Below are 21,784 nucleotides of genomic sequence, written 5' to 3' on the forward strand. Positions count from 1 at the left end.
AAACTGTTTTTGTGCATCGAGCGCCGTCCCAGAACCGACAATGGACGTTCGTGTTTGTGATTGCGCTCCAAGAATTGCCCATACATAAGTTCTTATTGATTCATTAACTCTTACAAATCCTAGTAAAATTATTTTCCATTTTATCATTAAGAAATTCATTCCAAGCGTTTAAGGTATCATTCATTTGTACAAATTTTGTAACAATATAAATTAAACCACTCTTAAAACTCATAATATCCCCTCTCCAATTGTTACTATAAAGTTCCCAGCCTTTATACCAATCACCGGTTTTATGCCAATGATCATATATTCTTGCGTAATGTTTGCTGGTACTATACAACTTACCAAAATTAACTGGAAGTTTATTAAGTTCTTTATATACATAATCGCTTTCTGCTTTGACGGATATTTTTTCCTCTGTGTAAGGAACACCTAGACCATGGTTTGCTCCTTTAATACGCCAATCTTTACTCGTAGAAACATTAAATTCCTGACAAATACGCTCATACGCGGACCTATCATAATTATTATTTGTGGAATTCCACACTCGATCCTGCGGTAATGGAGCACTAAGTATACGTCTAATCTGATAGTACACGTGAAATGTTATAACAGACTTATTCAGTTCAAATCCTGGAGCGTAAAGAGATACGCCACATCCCGTTGTGGCACACCATATGGCAAAGTTTAACTGATTCTGCCAAAATTGCATCGGATTGTGAAACCAATCGTGCACCATTCAAGTTATGATATAGTATCATTGTATATTTAATATGTATGTTACACTCCCGGGAATAACAAATGGCCAGTCTATTGAACTGCTTCATACAATCAATAACTCTGATGGACAACTCGAAGTAGCTCTATGCGATGCAACGTATTACCCACGGTGGACCAATATAAATGCTGCAAAAAATAATAATAGGATAATACTAATGACCACACGTAGTATTATCAAACGCATTACTATACCTGATGGGTATTACAGCGTAAGCTCACTCAATGATGAAATTTTAAAGCCTAATGGAGTTAGTCTCTCACAAAATGAGGCGACTGGGACAGTGAAATGGGACCCTGGAAATTCAAATATATTTTTATTGGAACAATCAGCTACATGGGAATTTAGTCACTTAATTGGCATACATCGGGATGTTAAATTACCCGATTTAGTTCCCTAAAAAGAGTTGTGCATCCATCTTGACCAAATAAGCACGACTGATAATATTCAACTAGAAAGTCCTTCAACTCTGCTCAGAAGTGTTCCAGTTAAAAATGAAAAATACAATAGCGGTAGAACGGAATCTTTCTCGTCATTACAATATAAAAAATTGAAGCGTGGTATTATTTCAGACCTCAAAATTTCTGTATTAGATGTAAAACATCAACTTGTACATATGGATACTTAAGTGTAACACTCCATATTATAAATAATGGTTGATGCATCAGGCCCTGGAACGATAAGACAATGTAATACAATTGCGCTTTCCGATCTCGGAGACACGGAAGGATTCAGTAAACCTGGTAACAATGGTAAGTTATATGGTTTACACTTACACTAATAATGTATACAAGCGGAAAGAAGTTATATTCTAGAAGATTTAAGCGATGTCGACGTTAGTAGAATCCTTAAAACCACTCCGTACAATATTATTTACAACAGTGAGAATAAATGGACTATGGTCGAAGCAAACATCAAGTGGCTACTGAATATCGCCATTACCCCACCTTATGTGATGACGGGTAAGGGACATAATTTAACTAAGATAATAAATAGTGGTATTGTACTCGCGGCCTATATCCCGTCAAAACGAAAAAGTGTGTTAGTCACTCCTCTGCCAGAAAAACCAGGTCATATGTTATATAGTCGTCCGGCAATCCAAAATGTTAGTTTAAATTTGATTGCTGAATTCGATGATATTAAAGTTAACTTGAGTGCAATACCTAATATTTCTACGCTTATTATTGAAGTCTTGTTTGGAGATGCACTGGTAGATGCCTTCGAAATATTACCAGGTCTATCGATTAAATGGCTTAAGAAACACGAGCGTCAACGTTGCAGTATTATTCATGTCGGTGCATCACCCGTTACAACCCTCGAGGGGGTTCAAATTATTAAAAGTGACAGAATTTCTCTTTCTAAGATATTCTTGCCGTATAATATACATTTGATAAGGTTGATGTATACTCTCAAAACATTTAAGCAAGACCAATTAAGGACTATTATATATTCGTAATATACACTATGAGTTTATATCCAGCGCTCGATGAAGCAATTGAAAAGATGGAAACTGTTGATGGATTTCGATTACATCAAATAAGCGACATAAAACATCGAATAGAGAAGGATAGGGAGTTGAGACTTGGATTGTATAAAAAGTATCGCAGAGCCATGAATGCTCTGGACGGAGTTCACACCGCTCTTATAGCAGCTGGCATGGGACTCGGTGTAGCCGGTGTCGGTTTACTGTCAACTATAATCGCCGCGCCTATCGTGCTCGGAATGGAAATAACCGCTGGAGTCTCGGGACTGGCAGGAATAGCGATAAAATTCATTTCTCGTAGGTTACAAAAGAAAGCATTAAAACACGATAGTATTCGGATACTCGCCGAAGCCAAGTTGAACAGCATTGAGGATCATATTTCGACAGGAATGGCCAATTGTAAGATATCCGAGGATGAGTTTCGTTTAGTGCTGTCGGAACTCACCAAATACAATGAAATGAAGCAGGAGATTCGATCAAGATCTCATAAGACCAGTGGTATTAGCGAGGATGAGAAAAAAAAGTTCATAGAACAGGGGAGGCAACAAGCGCGTCAATTACCAAAGAACTGGTTGGAGATTAAAAATAGATTGCTTACTATCGTTTGTTCACATTTAGACAAATCCTTACATAAATATATAATAATGGAAAAAACTATTAAATGGAGAGAATTACCACAAGGTTTTTATTATATCAGTGATGTCAAACCAACCAAATATGGTAATCAATTGTTTCTTATTAATTTACAAGAAGAGTGTAGTAATATAGTCTGGTCTCCTAGTAAAATGAACGAAGAACTTAATAAAAATGTTGAATATCGCTTTATCGATAAAAATGATGAAGAATATTTTTATTACCATTTAGGCTCATCTAAAGTAATGATTGGCCCCAGGTATTGGTGAGCTAGAGCCAATCTCATGACTATCCTTGAATCGCATAGTCATTTACACATAAAAAATGCTACCTGTAGGAGCAGTATAGGTATATAAATCCAGCTCCAGTGGAAGTGAGCCAGAACCCCCATTACCTATACTACTTTATGACAACAAATTCCAAAATTTGTTATGTTTAATATCAGCAACAAGAGACTGAAAATGTTAAGATGAAAAGTACATTTCTATATTGGTTGGCTTCTAATCCTACATAATAATCTATTGTGATGTTTTTAGGCCCTTTTGATCGTCTTAATCTATTTTGGTCAATCTGTTAAAGAAATGGACAGATTTTTCAGTCAAAGTGACCAAAATATTTACACATTTTATAAATTGCCTGAGAGAATCACATTTCACAAATTGGCTGTAACATACATAGGAAAAGACTTGTGAAAACAACGTCTATTGCGCATCGAAGAATTTCCCAACCAAGACATAGAGGAACAAGAATGAATCTGTCCAGTGCTACTGCAAATGAATATATCGTTGTGGGATATTATAACCTGTGTTCGTTTCTCAACTAATCACTTGGATTGTTTCAGGTGTTTCACATAGGTGTCAAGTCTGAAAGGTCGGCTGAGAAAGCCCACATGACAACTATTTTCATAATGTCCATGGTTCCTAAAAAATCCATTGAGTTAGATAACAATGAGCAGTGAATCAACGTATTATCGGTTAACCCTTTGAACAAAGTATGTTGTTTTTACATCGGCACTTCACACAAGGATATGAGTGTATTCCCTTTGTTTTAGTAAACCTAGACATGTAAACACTCACTTTTGAGATATCCACCGTGCAAGATAACAGTGATTACTCAATCAATCAATGTATTTTCTGTTAATCCTTTGATGACTACGAAGGATCTGCTGATTTACAAAAAAAGTAAATCAACTGATCATTCATCTCTTGCTGGGCTGCCACGTGCATATTACACAACATGCATTTCACCTCACTTCAAACCTGGATTTAGATTGAATAGTTACCCCAGACACAATCCGAAATCCGAAAATGCTTTCATTGCATGGATACTTTTTTTTAAACTATAACAATCAGGGAATTTCCAAATGACGACATCCGATGATCTCCACCGTTCATCTTCATTGAGCAAGTTGTGTCCAGCTATGAGTGAATGTCCCAGAAAGCCTTTCTGAATTTCTATCTGCGTGATATCTACCAGGATCTAGAGGGTCTATACACCCTGGGCCCAGGCTATAGTTTCTCAGTAGCCTTTCACCCATTTTCTTCCCTGAATGATTCGGGCAGTGTTAGGATTCCAGTACTACAACCTGTGAAGTGAATTGACATTTTGATCATAATTTCATCCAAATGTGCCCCTCTTATTTCTATGTTTTCATATTTCATAAACTGTCAGCTATTCCACCATGCCCTCTAGTGAATTCTTGCTGTGTAATAGGTAGGGTATTCGAAGGAATTACCAAACAATAGTCATTGTGTATAATTCTAAGAATACTACCTCTATCAGGGACATCAATAAGAAGTAGTCCATCGCACCTCCTCCATAGATCTGCAACTAGGAGAAAGAAGGAATGTTTTTCCCAGTGTGTGCATGCACTTAGATGTTTGGAACGAGATGTGGTATTACTAAAGACTGATTGGGATGGCTAACAGTGAAGAGGACATCTGTTGAAAATCTTAATATTTCTTTTAGTGTGATGTAAACAACTTGCAAGAACATTGGCTATGATGTTACAGAGGTACTATTCATAGATTTATACACAATCATAACTACTGATTGACATTCAGTTGTTTTTGATATTTGGAAGTGGCCACAAGAATCAAATTAAATCTATTGAAAATTCAGTTTTTATTATGTTAATTAGTCAAAGTATATATTTACACCCCCATAAAAGTCCTATGGGAGTTCATTGTTATCTAAACAGCAACAAACAACTGCCATTATCCCACAACCAGCATGTATTTTTATAGAAAACCCAGCTGGAAGCCTATCTGTAACTTTGACATCATAGTGGAGAGAATTCCGCTGTTTCCTTTAGTTTACACTGCATTTACCTACATGACAATGAAGTGATTTTTATTATTCTCTGTATATTGGAGGCACGGAATAGGGTATTGTGTTGCATGGGGGTTTACTTGTTCATCAAACAAAAGCACCAAGTGTCATTTCTTCAAATTTCCAAGCTATAAAGTACAAATTTGCAAGGAGTAAAATTTGGGTACAGCAACGACAGCAAGGAGAAAACTAGAAACTGACTGGACATGCCGTGTTGTTTTCCCGGCATCTGTCTATGAGAAAGATCCACACTAACTCAAGCCCTCCTATCTTTGGAATAAAAATAAGCTTTATAAGAATTAATGTAAGCAATATCATGTGTTTAGCAACAAAGTGCGAAAGAATAGTTCCAAATGCGATATAAATGCAGTAACTATTGTCGTAATAGGGGTTTGCATTGGAATCACCACACAGACACAATTGTAACCAAAGGAATCGGCAACTGAAAACATTCGGTTGTATCCTTTACATTCCGCATTCCCTCAAACCACAACATTTCCTGTTGTCACAACTCCTGAAATATGTCTGACAGTAGCGGAGAAGAAAAAGGGGAAGTGTTTTGATCAATGCTTGTTTCCAAAGTATGTAATTCTAATTAGGAAGTTGGTAAGTATTGAAAGTAAATTATGATTACGCTTCGATAAAGATAATTCATTTCAGCAAAAATGTGTTTTGTATGCATTATCAATTTATTTAGAATGGAGTGGAATGGACAGCTTACTAGTCATAGAACTAGATAAATAACTTCACCTATAATTCATTCACTGTTTACGTTTTAGAGCTGGATCTAGTATTTGCCCAGTAATTTTTTATATAAACAGGGATAACATAAAATTCTGTCAGTCAATGTTAACAGTAGGCAATTCATTTGTGGCTGATTGGCACTTTAACAATAATATGAATTTATATGTATTTTATTAAAATATACTTTTACCGGATCACAATGATCTGAGTTTTGGCTACCACACATACAGTTGTATCTGGTGGGCAGGCGGGCTGAGGGGCCAGATGTCAGACGTCTTCTGTGTTGTGTTCAGAGACCACTGCCCATTTATTTGCAATAACTCATACAAGAAAACATGTCTTTCACTTTAGATAGCAAATTCTGATGAATATGAAGACTGGTTGCTCAATACCATGGATTATATTCTTTATAGTCAAGACTTCGATTCAGACTTGATAAAAGAAATTACTTCTCTTGTCACTTATTTGTTTATTGCCACCATTTCTTGCACGCCAACAACACCAACATAAGCGAGGCATATAAAACTACTATATTTATTACAACATCATTTTTAAATATTGTCATAAAATATTAGGGCTGACCCAATTCAAAATTAACCTGTAGATTTACTGGGAATGAGCCTGCTGGTACAGCGTGATTACCAATAGAACTGGAGTGTGACTGAACAGCCACTTTTTAGGCTGCAGACAAACTGGCTATTTTGACACAAGAAATCTGATTTTACCTGTCAATTTCAAGATTTCATGGATTCAAAGCCAGTGTGTGAAAGCAGTCAGACAGTTGTGCGTGTACTGAAATAAATTTCATTAAGTTTGATAAGTGCCTGTGCCTGTGCTGTGAATTCAGGTGTTTTGTCAAAATATGTTATTCCTTGTTTGTCCACAGAGGGGAAGGGGGAACCAAAAAGGACCTGATTGCCACAGCAAAAGGTATTGCTGAAGCATCCGAAGAAGTAACAAGGCTGGCAAAGAAGTTGGCTGCCGACTGCACAGACAAAAAAATGAGAATGGTATGTACTGTATATATATACATCTGCTAATGAATTCTTTCATCATTTCAGCACATAAATGGTATTAAACACTCTACTTGCAGTTCACTTGCCAGGTTTATGTGAAGAACACAGAATAAAATGAATGTTACATATATAGTAACTTTTATGTCTTAAAGCCAATGTGAACTCTGCAACATTGAAGTGTACAGTGTGAGCTGTTTTGCAGGACATATGTACAGTGTGAGCTATACAGAAATGGCTGTGTGAGCAGTAGGGTTATAATTACCAGTAAATGAGTGTATATATGTACCAGCAAGTACAGTGTCAGCTGTACAAATTGTATAGGGATATGGAAACATGAGTGCAGCATCTTTACAAGAGAACAACAGTTTACTACCGTTTTCATCACCAGTCTTGTTGGTCAATCTTGCAAGATTTAACATGTACCATGACGTCAGTGACAGGGATTTTATGAAAACATGGAAACCATCAGCTCTCAGACTTGAAGGATGATTTTTACAATTCCAAAAGGTAAGAGTTAATAAATTTTAAACTACTCCTGCAAATTAACATCATTTGACCTATACACTTGTGAATGCATTTTCCAAATTTAGAAATCAAATGACAAATCATGGTATTTATGAATGGAATTTGATGAAACTTAGTGTAAATAATCTTCAAGGCTAGGCCTCTTTTGTATCAACTTCTGGGTTATGTCAAGTTCACTTGAGTTCAAATTCTGAAACATGGTTAAATTTCACAAACATCCAGATTGATTCAAGAGAAGTTTAAACTGTTTAAAATCACTTATGATTGACACTCAATAATTAACTCAATACTTGTCATTTGTCATGGCTGAGTCAAATGTCAAGGTAAGTTAAAGGTTCTTCACTCCTGAAATGACTTCAAAAAGTAGTTCTCACATGTAATCATGATTGGATGACTTTGAAGTTGATAAAAAATGCTTATGTACAAGATAAATTGAGCCTAAATGATTTTTGTTGGATGAAACTTAATCTCTATTGTGGGGTCTCGGTCATATCAACTTTTGGATGACGTCAATGAAAAGACAAAGTAGCTGGAGGTGAAATTATGAAATCCTGATTTCATGAAATTTCAAATTTATTCATTATATATCATAGGTTTTTACAATCAGTTAAGATTGACTCTAACCAACTACCTACCTCAACACCTATGATATATGATAATAGATGGTTATGCAATGACTTGTAAATAGTTTCATTCAGGAAATATTGTTGGTATGGAGACTTGTCATTTGAAACAAGACCCTAGTTTGCAAGAAGTAATGTTCTCTCGTATGCTTGTATGACATTGAAGGTCAAGGTCATGCAAATGTCATATACTAAAAAGCTTGTGTGAAGATCTTGCTTTAAGAAGTTGTTTCAACTAGCTGAGAGGCCAACCCTATCACACAGCTATGGCGTGACCAGGGGAAGTGACATCACGGATCACCACGTTACTCTTGTCACTTGCTAAGTGAAGATCTGGGTTTTTTTTTATTTGCTCATAAAAGTTGTTGAAACCCTCTCATGTCCTGAGTTAATGTTTCTTGTGCTTGTGTTGTGCATACAGTTTGTATTTTGTACATTCTATATGTTTATGACTTGTGCATAACATTTTTACACCTGCTGGTGTTCTTTGTACATTCTATATGTTTATGACTTGTGCATAACATTTTTACACCTGCTGGTGTTCTTTTTCAAGAACACAATGGTAATCTCAGGTGTCTTGTTTCAAGTAGTCATCTTGAATATTTTACGTGGCCATGCAATGGGAACATGGTTCATGTACTATATTCTTCTTGCCTGTCTTACCCGTGCAAGTATATTGTTCGTCATTGTATGTTGTCTTATGTTTTTCATAATCTTGTTTTTCATAATCCCAAATTGTTGGGAAAACAAATTATGGCATACATAATCGGGCAGGGATGCATTGTGATTTTACACGGCTTCATTGCAGATAACATGCCAACCTCTTTCAAGTGCCTGCATAATATGTTGGCATGGAATCCTCACCCCTGGTGCTTAAATCATACATCTCCATGCCTCTAGTCCTTTCGATGTAAAGACTGTCTCCCACTTTCCCCCCCACAAATTTCAGGCAATACATCCATGTGTCCCAAAACCAGAGGTCACAGCAGGCGCAGAAACTCACTTAGTAAGAGGGCTGCTTCATCATCTACCTCGAACAGGGACTCCCCGGCCTCCACTTCAACCATGATGTCATCTCCGTCTCTGCCCAGAGCACCCTGATGACCACCACTACGTCTGTCTGCACGTCGGCAGCCACCACCATTACGCCTGGCTTGGCGCTCACCTACCAGATGGCACCTATCCAGTCCACCAGACAGACACCCTTGGGTTCCAACAGGCCTCTGAATGTTGCCTATACAGATGCAGGCACGCGATGCGAGGATCCCAATCAAACCCAAGGACCAGAAATTCCTCCACTTCATCTTTATGGGAGTCCATTATCAATGGCCGGTCCTCCCATTTGGAATTTCTTCAGCCCGTGTCTATTCACTAACCTTAGCACCTCTAACTCCGGGTCATTCAGTTCAAGGCCTATATCGACGACTGCCCCCTGGAATCATTGGGACACTTCGTTACAGGGACTTCACCGTCTGTCTCCTCTCCAGCTGGGTTGGAAGATCAATCCCAGGAAGCCAGAGTTGACGCCCTTATTCTGCCTCCTCTCTGTACCCGTGGACCAGTGGGGGCATACAACTACACTTGGTCCCAGCCGAGCACGCTGTGTCAATAGCAAGTCATCTAGGGCCTCCTAACCACTGGACAGGACTTGATGACAGAGGAAGGCTCCAACTGCGCCCAGTCCAGATGTTCTTGGCTCCCAACATCAGGTATCAGGATCCCTTAGTTTCCATCGTCCTCCCAGATCCCCTTAAACCTCATCTCCGGTGGTGGACAGTGGAATCGAATGTCTTAGGCGGCGTTTCCTTGACAGGACTCACAACCTCATTACACATATTCTTACACCTATTCGTAGACGCCTCCCTTCAACGATGGGGTGCACGCCTAGAGGGAAAGGTTGCCTCACGGCTGTAGACCGCCAATCAGGACCAGTGGCACATCAACAACCTAGAACTGGAGGCGCTTATTCTGGCACTTTCTTATTTGATGTTTTGATGGACAACATAACCGTTGATTTGTGTTTCCGGAACCAAGGAACGACTCATTCACCCTTGCTCCTTCAACAGATGTTTCTTTCACCTACTGGGGATCCATTTCCAGGTTCAATCCATTCCAGGCTGCCACAGCATGATGCTTTATTGCAGTGTCCCAAACATAGACTTGTTCGCCACCAGCCAACACCATCAGATACCGACATTCATATCGCCGGTACCGGATCCCCTGGCCTGGGCGGTCGATGACTTCAGTGTACCCTTGTTCTACCATCTGACTAAAAAGACGGTCTTCCTCCTTGCACTCGCTAAAGCCGCCCGTGTCAGTGAACTACACGCCCAGGACGACGTGACGTAGTCCACTTTTAGCATGGATCGCACGGAGCCATTCATCTCGGACTATGCTGGGACTTTATTGCCAAGAATCAGCTCCCAATGGATTGTTGGTGTAGAAGATGAAACAAACAAGAGCTCCTGTGCCCGTTGAGGGAGTTGCGTTGTTACATCCATTGGTCCTTTGTACGATGCCCTCCGATGTTCCGGTCTTCAGAATAATGTGGTGATCTGTTACGTCAGCTGTGTGATAGGGTTGGCTTCTCAGCTACAGTGGTAGTTGAAACAACTTCTTCAAGCAAGATCTTCACACAGCTCTTTTCTCTGTCAAGAACAAGCAGTAATATGCATTAGCAGTAATGCAGGATAAGTATACAAATGTATAAAATATCTAGAATTTTACTAGAATTGTTCAATGTAAACAGAAGAGTAAAAATCGTATTTATTGAAGCTGAATTATTTTACAAATATTAAGTTAATTTTGTGAACATTATGACAATCAATTCATTTATTCAATTTATCTGATGATTTTATTTGTTCAAAATACAAAACTTATCAAGTGATTTTAAAGATAAATCATAGATATATGAGAATTTGGTTTTGAAGACAAGATTTTCTAAAGGTTTTTAATTGGATTTTTGTATCAACAACATTTGTGAAAAATAAATCAATTCATTTACAGGTAATTCATGAAGACTGAAGCGTTTTGTACATGTCCTACCATCAGGAGAATCTTACAAGAGCTTACATGGCTGAGCTTGAGGATGAAATGTCAGTTAGTATTACCGCTTAAGGGTTTGGTATGCTGCATATGAATTTGCAAGATCGCATCAAGAGAGATACTAACCCCAAATGTGTCAGCTCCCACCCAGGCCCCTTGTTAAATCAAGAGGAAGATGTTTGGCTTATTAATGATACACACTTATGAAAGTGCCATGTGGAAGTTGGTATGATGAACATTGGCGATAACTCTATGGATAAACAACTGCAGTCATTGTGATAAGTAGTCCCTTGCTAATCATAGTTCATGGCCAGTGTTTGACCAGTATGTTTTTTGGCTGTGGGAATGCCCAAACTTCTCCCTGCCTTGTGTTTAAGGGACAATATATTCATCAGGAACTTTTGAAAGCCTGAAGCGTGGGTTGTGAGTAAGACAAAATGGTCAAACAGTAATGTCTTCATAATCTGTCTTCAGGACGATTGTCTGAAGCCCACGCCAAAAAGGAACTCAAAAGACGTGAGTCCCACATATCTGTGATAGCCTGGGCCAAGGACAATATCATACTCTTTGTTTTACCTGCCCACACATCTTGTGTTCTTCAACCCTGGACATCAGACTTCTAACAAAGGCAGAGAAGAGTGCATGAGGGTGTAGTCTGTAAACAGGTACACCGTAGCTGCTGGTGTATCTGTCTAGTGTTTGCCTGTATTACATTGCAAATGATTCCATGGCATTTGATTGGCTAAAGCAATTTATGTTCCCATAATTCCCCCCAGATTATGCCACACCCACCGTCAGACTACTGTCTGTTTCCTGATTGGCTGATACTGAGGTTGTTGGTGCTTTGGATACATTATTGCATTGAATGATTTCACTGAGTGGTTATTGTTGTCTACAGTCTTGTGTGTTACTGATTAAAGTAATAGTCTGTTGTTGTTGTTGTTGACTTCTTTATTTAAAAGATTTGACTTCCAAGATGTATTTGCATTTATGATCATATAAGTTGAAAAATCAATGTTGACAACAAATAAAATTAGAGTAAATTCTTCATTAATCTAAGAATTCTGAATTTATTTATGAATACATAATACTTCGGATCTCCATGGCTTGTCCATCGGACATTGACCCATACAGATCCCCGTACAACAAACATGTGGGGATTTAAAGTTACATATATTTGACCCAGTGAGGGTCAAGGTTAGCAAAACAATCAGTGCAGCTTTATGACCCTTTATGTCATATGATTAGAAACTAAAGTCTGTTCTTCAGTTATGTATTTTCACTTTAAAGACACATAAAAATATGAAATTAGTGAAAAAAACTATGGTTACAAAAACAGATACATGAAACAAGAGGTGTTTTCAAAACGACGAGAGCTTGCAAAATCATAAACTTCTAACATTATGAAGTAGCGAGGTATGTGCTCGCTTCACTTGCAAGAGGGCGTCATTGTCTGTTGTGTTGTGTTCTTACTCAAAGTGCACTCAGTAAGGTTATGTATTTTTTCCAAATTGTATAAGCATTTGTCTTGATTAAACGATTCACTTCATATGCATTCATTGTGAGCTCGCGTGTGAGGCACCACTTTACTATTTATTCCCTATTTTATGATTTCAATACTTCATGTACAAATATCAAAAACTTGATTTTTAGATGTCATGCATTATTTTTGGATATCAATAAATAGTAATTATTCAGGTTTTTTTATATTTCAAATTCAAATCACAATTTTATTTTATTTAATTCACCCGCTGTTTCACCCAGATTGGTCTAGTAATCAACTGGTAATTAAGTCCCTATTTAACAATGTAAACTGAAAAAAATACTCGGATAGTTGTGACAGCTAGGTGCCTAAAAGGCACTTGAAATTAATAATCAGCCAAATATATATATCTCTTCCTGTTTTGTTGCATGTTTTTTCCTGCATAATTTAGGACAAACTCAGATACATATAGCCGGCCCAGTGATACATGACTTGTTTGCTTATCAGATTTATCAGAAACTATGCTAAAATGTCAATATACCTCAAGGTTGCGCTATTTGACTCTCGGTAATGAAAACAAAATATGATCAGCAAGTGCTGTCTCCAGTGACATCACAATACGTGATTGGTTGATTCGGTAGTAACAAGTTACACAATCAGAGTTCCTCATTGGGTTTCAAATTCAAAGATTAAGTAAACTTCATGTTGATTTGCCTTTTAGCTGACATTGTGACTTGTCTGCACAGAAATATCAAAACATCGAACTATGTAAAAGTTTTGCGGGAATGTGTCATGAATATTTTTACACAAATTGATTAGCTAATACCGGGTAGTTATGTAGTGTCTCAGATCTGCAGACTGCCTCCGTTGTCGAGTGGTAGAGCAGAAGGTCTGGGGTTTGATCACCAGCTGTGTCACACCAAAAACGTTAAAAGATGGTACTTCTTGTGACCTTGCCTGGCACTCAGCATTAAGGGGTTCAAACATGGACTGGTCAGCTCGGAGTCAGCATACTGTGTCTGAGTGGGGTATTCATGTTAAACTGCAGCATGGTATCAGAGTAGTCTGACACTATTAAATCGGCATAAGTCTGGACTAGTACAAGCAGCCACACACACACACATGTGCATGCACATCGCTACATAAGTGCAATCATCTTGGACTCGACGATAAATCCTAATTCACCTCATCTCAGATATGCAATATGATTTGCACACAATGGTATTGGTCAACCAATGAGATTAAGATTATTTATGAAGCGAAGTAGTCAAACTATTAACCAAATTCAATACCACAAGACTGACAACCCGGAAGATTGTTGGATTGAACACATAGGCTGAGCCTAACTACAAAGAATGTATGATACACCCCTAACTGTTTGTATGCTTAATATACAGTAATTTCCATACTTTAAGGCTGCATTTACACCAAATCTACAACCATGCAGCATATAATTCTTGCAAATCCTCTACCTTCATTACTTCATTGACATAAATCTTGTATTTTGTCTTAATCACACTTAACTAAACTTTCAGATTTTCAACAGGAGCCCTTTTCACTGTCAACTATACAATAATTAGTTATTCTTGTATTAGCACCATTAGCCTATCCTGTGCATAAAGGTGGGAAAATGGGCATAAACATGGTCCTACATTCTGCTCTCTTCTAGTTGTAGTCACACTATTCTCGTCTGTTTAAGTAAATAGTTACTTACTTCTACTAAAAGAACTAGTAGTCTTATTGGATGTTTATAATACATGAGTGTTAAGTGAGTGTTGGTATTTCTTGCCACTCTTCAAAACTTACGTCATTGTGGCATAAGTGTGGCCGCTTCATAGTCACTAGCGACCCTCGTGTATCCTGTTGGAAATTCGGAGATGTTACCTGCACGGAGGAAATTGTTGCGCACTCTACCATCCCCTCTGTAGTGGATTTTTATAAGCTTACCGTGTCTCTCACCAAGGCCAAGAAGAAAGTGGATGATAAAGTGTCTCAACCCATCATGTTTCTTACACAACCATGAACCCTTCAGACATCTGTACCATCTGATTCTGCCCCGTACAATGATGGCTATTATGGGGTTGAGAATCGCCCTGCTGGAAGTTGGTTCTACACTTTCCTTCATGGATCTGCTCGACGCTCTCAACTATTTCTAGTCTCACCGACGTCCTCGTACGGGCCAGTCTATTCCCTTTGATCCTGGAAGATGCGGATTGCCATGTCCCTGTTGCGTCTCAGATTCATCAGACTCTACCGTGGGTAAGCTATGCACAAGGGATTATCGATCAAGCCTTGGATAATCTAAACAAACTTGGGCATGATGAAAGACTCCCCTCCCTCATTTGAAGAGAAAGTTATACATGACTTGCCGTTTTCGGATTCAATGGTTTTGGATGATGACTTTCTAAAGCTGGACAAAAATCCCAACATGACATTACCTTTACCTGCTTGTCATGTCAATGATCTGTCAACTGCCAACAGGTATTGGCACTTATATCAATTGGTTTGTCCACTACGTCCCTCCTTTGCATCTATCTTAGGAAGATGTCCTGGCAGATACTGCATTGTCTATCCATATATATCAAGTGGGTCTTATCCACAGTCTCTTGGAAGCAATTGTTAAGATGCAACAGGAATTTCTTGCAATGACCAACAGCTCCTATCACAGATCAGGTCTAAGGCTGTTTCTAATCAGGCCAAGAAGATGGTTATGTACGAGGGCATCATGGCCCCCATGATATTTAATAATATGATATAATAACTACAGATTTATAAAGCGCTGGTATCCAAATTCGAAGAACTGCTCAAAAGCGCTTCATTTGAGTCTACACAAAAAAAGACATATATACACAGTTAGTAAAACACAAAGCCTCTATACTCTAAGAAAGATTTGGTGAAAAGATAGGTTTTGAGTCTGATCGGAACAAAGTAGGACTGTCAATGTTCCTAATATCCAATGGCAGCCTATTCCATAGCTCAGGGGCAACTTTGGCGAAACTCCGACCTCCAAAAGTCACTGTTCTAACACTTGGCACAGTGAGTAGGGACTCACAGCTTGATCTGAGAGATCTCCCAGGCACGTACTCTTCAAGAAGCTGGCTGATATAAGTTTTGTTTTTGATTGTGTCTCGCATTGAACACAATCAGCATCACTTTATACTGGATTCTCTCATTGATTTTGAGCCAGTGGAGGTTCCTTAGAATCGGTGTGATATGGTCAAACTTTTTGGATTTAGTAACAAACCTGGCAGCACAGTTTTGAACTCTTTGAAGTTTAGTCAAAAGGTTATAGGAAGGCCGATGAGTAGTCCATTACAGAAATCTAGATGTGATAGAACACATGTGTGAACTGGGGCGGTCGGGTAGCCTAGTGGTTGAAGCATTCGCTCGTCACGCCGAAGACCCGGGTTCGATTCCCGACATGGGTACAATGTGTGAAGCCCATTTCTGGTGTCCCCCGCCGTGATATTGCTGGAATAATTGCTAAAAGCGGCGTAAAACCATATTCACTCACTCACTCACTCACATGTGTGAACTAGAGAAGCAGCTGTTTTTGCATTTATACACTGACGAATCTGTCCAATATTCCTGATGTTCAGATATACTCGCTTGCAGATGTTATCCACGTGAGAAGCCATAGATAGTGATGAGTTGAAAATCACACCCAGGTTACGAACTTCTTTGCCTGGAACGATCATATTGCCTCTGATGTCGAGACAAGGATAGCTCACTCGGTTTCTGATGGCGTTGTTGTAATCAACTTGGGAAGATCGTTGATGAGGTCAGACAAAAGATTCCAAGTATCTACCATCATCTAAACAACCACGGGAGCAATCCAGAGATATTCCTTCTGTGAACCACCTCTGAAAAAGCTTATTTCCTCTGGCAAGGAATTCTTTCAAACTTTTTCGATGAACAGATTGTTCACAGCACCACTCTGATTCCTTTCATCAGCCTGGGGATCCAACTGGAGAGGTTTCAAGTCTAGAGGTTGTGGGGACAGTGAATGAATCTCTCCCCACTCCTCTTACAGTCATAAAACTTTCTGATCCTGCCTCTAAAATTCATGAAACTACACTCAACACTCAGACGGAGGATTGGCTCTTCAGCATCAACCTGCAGGATGCCTATGTCCACATGCTGATTCATCACAGAAATATCTCCACTTCGCAGTGAATGGTTGTCACTACGAATTCTGGGTTCTTCCGTTCAGGATCGTGATTGCGCTATGATTGTTCACCAGAATAACTGTACAAGTTATCAGTTTTGCCCATCACGATTTAGTTCGCCCAAACAGATACTTGGATGATCTTTGCGTCTGATCAGGACAAGTCTCAACTGTATCAAAATTGAACCTCCTGACTCAACTCATGACTTGTCTCCGATTTATCATTCATCCTTTCAATTCTGAACTCACACCTGTCCAGCTAGGACATAGTTTACATACATTGGGGCCTGTTTCCTTCCTTGCAAGGGGATTCTTTGTCATCTGGGGGATCGCTTTCTTTCCTTGATCATGACCAATGACGCACTGACTCAGCTGATTTGCACGATCAGATGGTGGATGTCCTTCTTCGGAAAGTTAACCTCAACATCATGTCATGATGCATATCCCTCTCACCTACTTACCTCTAGAACATCATCTGTTCTTCAAATTTGGGTTGGGGTGACCACATGGATGATCTCCAGATACAGGGCTCATGGACCGGGACAGAGAAGGATCTCTGCAAGGAAATGAGGGTGATCTTTTACATGATCCAGAGTTGGAAGAATCTTCTCAATTCCTCAGTCTTTATCACCACCAACAACATCACGGTGGTGGCTTTTATACAGAAACAGGGAGGAATCAAGTCCTGTCCTCTGATGATGGAGACTTCTTGTTTTTATAGACTTGGCCGACTCATACACTTGCCAGTTGGAAACGAGACATATTCCAGGGAAGTTGAACATCCTTGTGGACAGTCTGAATGGCCACTCCATTTGGACATCTTCACCTGGATCATGTCGATATGGGAAACTCTGATAGATCTGTTTGATACTTGCCTGAATCCTCGGCTCCCAGTTTACATCAAGCCGGTACAGGATCCGAGGGCATTACAGTTCAACACTCTGTTGATGGACTGGACCAGTTTCTTCGCTTAGGTTTTTCCTCATGGTCTCTCCTAGACAGTGATTCAGAAAGTAGAACTCACAGACAGTAAAATTATTCTGATTGTCCCAACTAATGGAAGATCCTCTCCCACTGCCTCTCAGCCGAGATCTTCTGCGTCAGCCCAGGTTGGACCTCTTCTACGTATATCTTCCCAGTCTAAATCTGGAAGATAATCGCATTCCACATATCTATCTGAAATGGAACCTTTCAGTGGTCTTATCAGCTCTACTAGCAGACCCCTTTAAACCCATTGCTTCTGCTACATTGCTTCAAAACTCGAAGAAACAAGCTTTCTTTTTCTACAGCAGCTAAGGTCTCTGAGTTCCATGTGTAGCAGGGTACCTTATATTCTTCCTATAGTTATATCATTATTCATACATCATCATCATAATCATCTATATGTTCAATGTTTGTCTTGTCTACAGTTGAATATCAGTATCTAACTCTTTAAACAACTCAACACCCTTATTTTCAGTCTCTGGGAATCTCTCACCAGATCTTCCCCTTCAACCTTCTGTCTATCTTTAGACATTTTTTACACCTGTAGGGTTTCCCTCAGTCTATTTATATCTTGCATTAAGCACTTCCTTTGATGCTTAATGCAATCTGTCATCTAATTGGCCACCCTGGTCCTCTACAGGTAGCTTCCTTCCATACCTGACTTCCTCCTCACTTCATGTGCTGCTGTTGAGGAGGAAGGACATTTTCTTTTCTTCAGGTATGGAATGGCCATATTTCAATCTGTTTTCATCTGCTTCTGTCAGAAATTAATATCTATATTAGGGTGCTGAATTAAATTGAATGATATATATAATATCATTTAAAGTAATATTAAATTAAGTAAATGGAATATTGATATTATAAAACTTGCTTGTAAAATATGCTTTTCAAGTATCCTATCATGAACATATAACAGTAATTTAACATTAAAGTTAGTTTTAGTATAGTTTATCAATGGCTTTTGTACTTTTATATTTAAGATAAATAATACCTGTAAACTTGCAAATAAATGACTTCATGTGCTGCTGTTGAGGAGGAAGGACATTTTCTTTTCTTCAGGTAGTTCTTCAACAGCAGCCACCCCCTTGCAATAAATCCATTATCACCATCTGCCTGTGTCTGTGTTTCCCAACGGCCCGAGCCGGATAAATACCACTACCCCGGCTACTCGAGTCTTACTGATCCTCCTACTGTACATGACTGTAGATAAGCAGAATTTTGAGGACCAGGAAAAAGATTCTGTAGAAAGGGGATGGCTTATGTAAAAGTTACACTTTCATCAAACTCTTTTTCTGTTGGTAAAATACTACATCTTATCGCTTCAGGTGAATGCTATAACAAACTTTTGTCAATGAAAATGGGAAATTAGTGATTAAACATCACCAGACATGATAATTTACGATTTCGATGGTATTTCTTGTTATACTAGGCATTGTTTTATATGCAGGGATATAGATTACCATGTGTATTTTCTCGTAAACTAAACTGGAAATAGCAGTGAGCTGTTCACACCCAATCTCCCAATCTACCAGTGATTATGTTAAAACATACTTAATAATATAAAGGAAAGACTTTTGATGCCATGATACAATGATCGAAGTTATGATATATGTATCAATTCTCTGTCAACTAATGTCCATTTCAAGACGTCAATAGCAGTAATATGATCGTGGTTGCTGTGCCAGTTGGTGCTGTCACTGTATGTGGTAAAGCGGACCTTATGGAGCCAGCCAACTGGAAGTTGAAGGTATCAGATGGACACATGATTTTGCCCAAATTAATATAAATATTATTGAATGAAAATTTGGGTAAAATTTATAAAATAGATTATAAACATGAGTCCAGGTATACAGTGAACACTTTTTATTACTGATAGTGTAAGGACAGGATTAACTTTGATATTCAATTCAGATGTGTTGATATTCTATTTATGATGATGGATCATGACAAGACATAGTTATAGGTGTGAAGTCCCGCCTTTGTAACATTTTGATACAGATTTCATGGACAATGTTAATACCCCAGCTAAATTATGATCGGCTTATCTACAGTCATATACAGTATTTGGAATTTCATCACTTAATGTTCTCTTCTGGAATTTGTGGCAAAGAACCAATTGAACAAATTGATTAACAGGAGTTTTATAGGATTGCTGTCAACTATACAAGGAGTGTACTAGAGGCAGAACCCACCTGGTATATTCTGGCAATGGTGTAATAGAGGTAGAGGATTCGCAAGAATTATCAATACAATAGTTGTCATTCTTAATAATTCTAAGAATACTACCTCTATTACATCAGAAGTACTCCCTCCCACCTCCCCAATCATCTTCCTTTAGTGGTTAGATGTTTTGGAATGAAGTGAGGATTGTCCCAGCTTTGTGCATGGAAGAGGCCTGTTAGGGTACTGGGACTATTGTGTGAATAACTAGTTGTGTGTAGGGGGACTTCTGTTGAAAATCTGAAGATTTCTTATCGTGTGGTTGCAGCCAAAGTACAGGATTATGGCAATGATGTAAAAGAGGTAGAATTCTTAGAAATATTAACAATGATAACAACTGCTAATCATACAAATACCATGTGCTATCCGACTTTAAATTCTTGAAAAGGGTTCCTTTCTTGTGCCTGCATAATCCACAGAATATTGGTGTAAGTACTTTCACCCAATATCTGCAGAAATGAATATCTTGTTATCCATTTACAGGGTGGTATCACATATTGATGTGGTGTGTGCCTACACTGGCTCTGCTCATTATGCAAGTGTTTATGGGAACAGCCCTGTTATCATTTTGGGACATGAAAGAGAGCGATATGGAGAGGGAGATTTTCTGTTTCAAAGTGAACAGGAAGTATCAAACTCTACAAGAAGCATTCTTGCATTAGACATGTGGCTCCCAAACTTGGGTTGGTGTCATTTGACCTGTAGTTATGTCATGTCAGTGGAAATGCCTTTAGGTTCCTCATTGTTAGCTAGAGGCAATGTACTGCAAGGAGATTGTATTATAAGGTTATGGTATCACACTGGAATCGCATGATGCCATGCAATGATTTATAGGGACAGAGCTGCTACTATTTTGGCAAGTGCTTGCAAACAATTTGTCAGCTGTAGCTTACCATATATTCTGTTCAAAATAAACAAAAAACAAAAAAACATTTGGCTTTGATTTGTTCTTTATTTGCAGTGGGACTTTTGATTTGATTTTTCTTTTCCAAAATTTAGCTGCAAACTAAGCAGTACATTTTGTTTGTTTTTTCTTTCAGAATCTACTGCAAGTTTGTGAAAGAATACCTACTATTGGCACGCAGTTGAAAATCCTATCTACTGTCAAAGCGACAATGCTTGGTGCACAAGGTTTGTTTTGTTTTAGGATAATATCCCTTAATTTCCTGTCCGACAATTTTAACCATAAGCATTTGGGTCATCAAAAAGTCTTGTACCTTTGTACACCACATTAACAAGTAGATAGTATAAGTATACTGGGGGATTGTTTCAAATAATTGAGATTTAAATATAAGTACATTCACTGGTTCACCTGCGATTCTTGACTTTTTCAGTGGTCAAAGTGTCAAGTGAATCACTTGCATTTGTGAGTCAAATTTGAGAAAGATTTAGTATCGCTTAGTATTTGGGTAATGTTAATGTTCCATTTATTAAAATGATTAGCACTTACTTTTGTCATTAAAATCATCTTAACTGTGGTTCTGCTCCATCAAATAGATGGCAACAAATGATAAATATTTTGAGAAGATTTTGACTAGTTGATGTACGATAAATCTAGAAATCTAGGAAATAATTAAGTAGTTATCATTGTTAGTAATTCAAAGAATACTACCTCTGTTTCATCAGGAGTAATCCCATCCACCTCCTAAATATTCTACATCTTGTTGGATTATGTTGGAAGTAAGTGACATTTTGCCAATCTGTCACAAGCGCTAAAGGCTTAGGAAGGGAGATATTATAGTGTTGCAAGT

General features: G+C 38.4%; 1 protein-coding gene across 5 annotated transcripts in view; it reads left to right on the forward strand.

Annotated features, from left to right (window-relative positions):
• The window catches only part of LOC139477662 (vinculin-like), a 191,608-nt gene that overhangs the window by 140,611 nt on the left and 29,213 nt on the right, over positions 1-21,784 (forward strand). For all 5 annotated transcript variants that reach the window (XM_071260038.1, XM_071260039.1, XM_071260041.1 and 2 more), the window contains 2 exons: positions 6,856-6,979; positions 21,074-21,164. In XM_071260038.1, the coding sequence (XP_071116139.1) occupies positions 6,856-6,979; positions 21,074-21,164 (215 nt within the window). The remainder of the gene's footprint in view (positions 1-6,855; positions 6,980-21,073; positions 21,165-21,784) is intronic.

The sequence above is a fragment of the Haliotis cracherodii genome, unplaced genomic scaffold (genome assembly GCF_022045235.1).
Source record: "Haliotis cracherodii isolate W230 unplaced genomic scaffold, xgHalCrac1.p SCAF_34, whole genome shotgun sequence".
Lineage (NCBI taxonomy): Eukaryota > Metazoa > Mollusca > Gastropoda > Lepetellida > Haliotidae > Haliotis > Haliotis cracherodii.